The 871-nt window shown below is 66.6% G+C and overlaps 1 protein-coding gene across 1 annotated transcript; it reads left to right on the forward strand.

Moving 5' to 3' along the window:
* Positions 1 to 217: 217 nt before the first annotated feature.
* LOC307061237 (developmental pluripotency-associated 5 protein-like) lies at positions 218 to 557 on the forward strand (the record flags this gene model as incomplete). Its single annotated transcript, XM_079716279.1, has 2 exons — positions 218 to 329; positions 403 to 557. The coding sequence occupies 2 exons, from the start codon at positions 218 to 220 to the stop codon at positions 555 to 557; spliced, it is 267 nt and encodes an 88-aa protein (XP_079572405.1).
* Between the last annotated feature and the right edge of the window lie 314 nt (positions 558 to 871).

Here is an 871-nt window from a genome sequence, read left to right on the forward strand (position 1 = left end):
GGCGCGGGACGTGCGGGGCGTGGCGAGTGCGGGATTGCACTGCTGGGCCGGGAGCGGACCGGGGGCGGGGCCTGGATGGGGCGTGGCGTGGCCTGGATGCGGGTTGGCCAGGGGCGTGGGGCGTGGCCCGCCCAGGTACTTAACTTTCCGCCGGAAGCATCGTTCCACCCAGTCTAGGTCCCAGCTCCAGGCAGGGTTTTGTTTCGACGCCCTGAAGATGGGGAAGCTGCCCAAGCGGAACGACATCCCACCTTGGGTGGGGACTCCCGAAGTCTTGAAGGAGCCCGAGGTGTTCCAGGTCCAGACGGGGCTTCTGGAAGCCGTGTTCGGTGAGTGAGCCCAGTCCTGACCCGGGTGCCCCGGCCCTCCTGGGCCCGAGCGCTCATTTTCTCGCCTAAACAGGCCCCGACGGATCTCGAATCCCATTCGTCGAGCAGGTGGGCACAGTCATGCTCCAGATGAAGGGTCTGGAAACTTGGGACGTCGCCGAAGTCATGGTTTACGGCTCTTACTTGTGCAAGTTCCAGACCAAGTGGATGCTCCAGTCCGTGGCCTAGCGGCACCGCCAGCGGCACAAGCAGGTTGAGAGGCCTCATGACCAGGTGCCCTGGACCTGCCTGTGCAGGCGGCCTGGCTCCCTCCCCTGCAGCCCTCCTCACCCCTCCCTAACTATCCCCTCCGGGCAACCACCAACAGCACCTCGGCCAGCACCCACCCGGGGAGGCCTCTGTGTCCAGGCTGTGCCCCAGACTCCTTGGCAGTGCCGGCCCTCGGTCCTAGGGACCCTGGAGTAAGGCTGTGAGAGGTGGCCGGGGCTGGCCTCCTGGGGCGGGGCCTCCCCACCCGCCATGTTGGAATGAGCCCAGTAGGC

This window comes from Hyperoodon ampullatus, assembly GCF_949752795.1.
Source record: "Hyperoodon ampullatus genome assembly, chromosome: 12".
Taxonomy (NCBI): Eukaryota; Metazoa; Chordata; class Mammalia; order Artiodactyla; family Ziphiidae; genus Hyperoodon; species Hyperoodon ampullatus.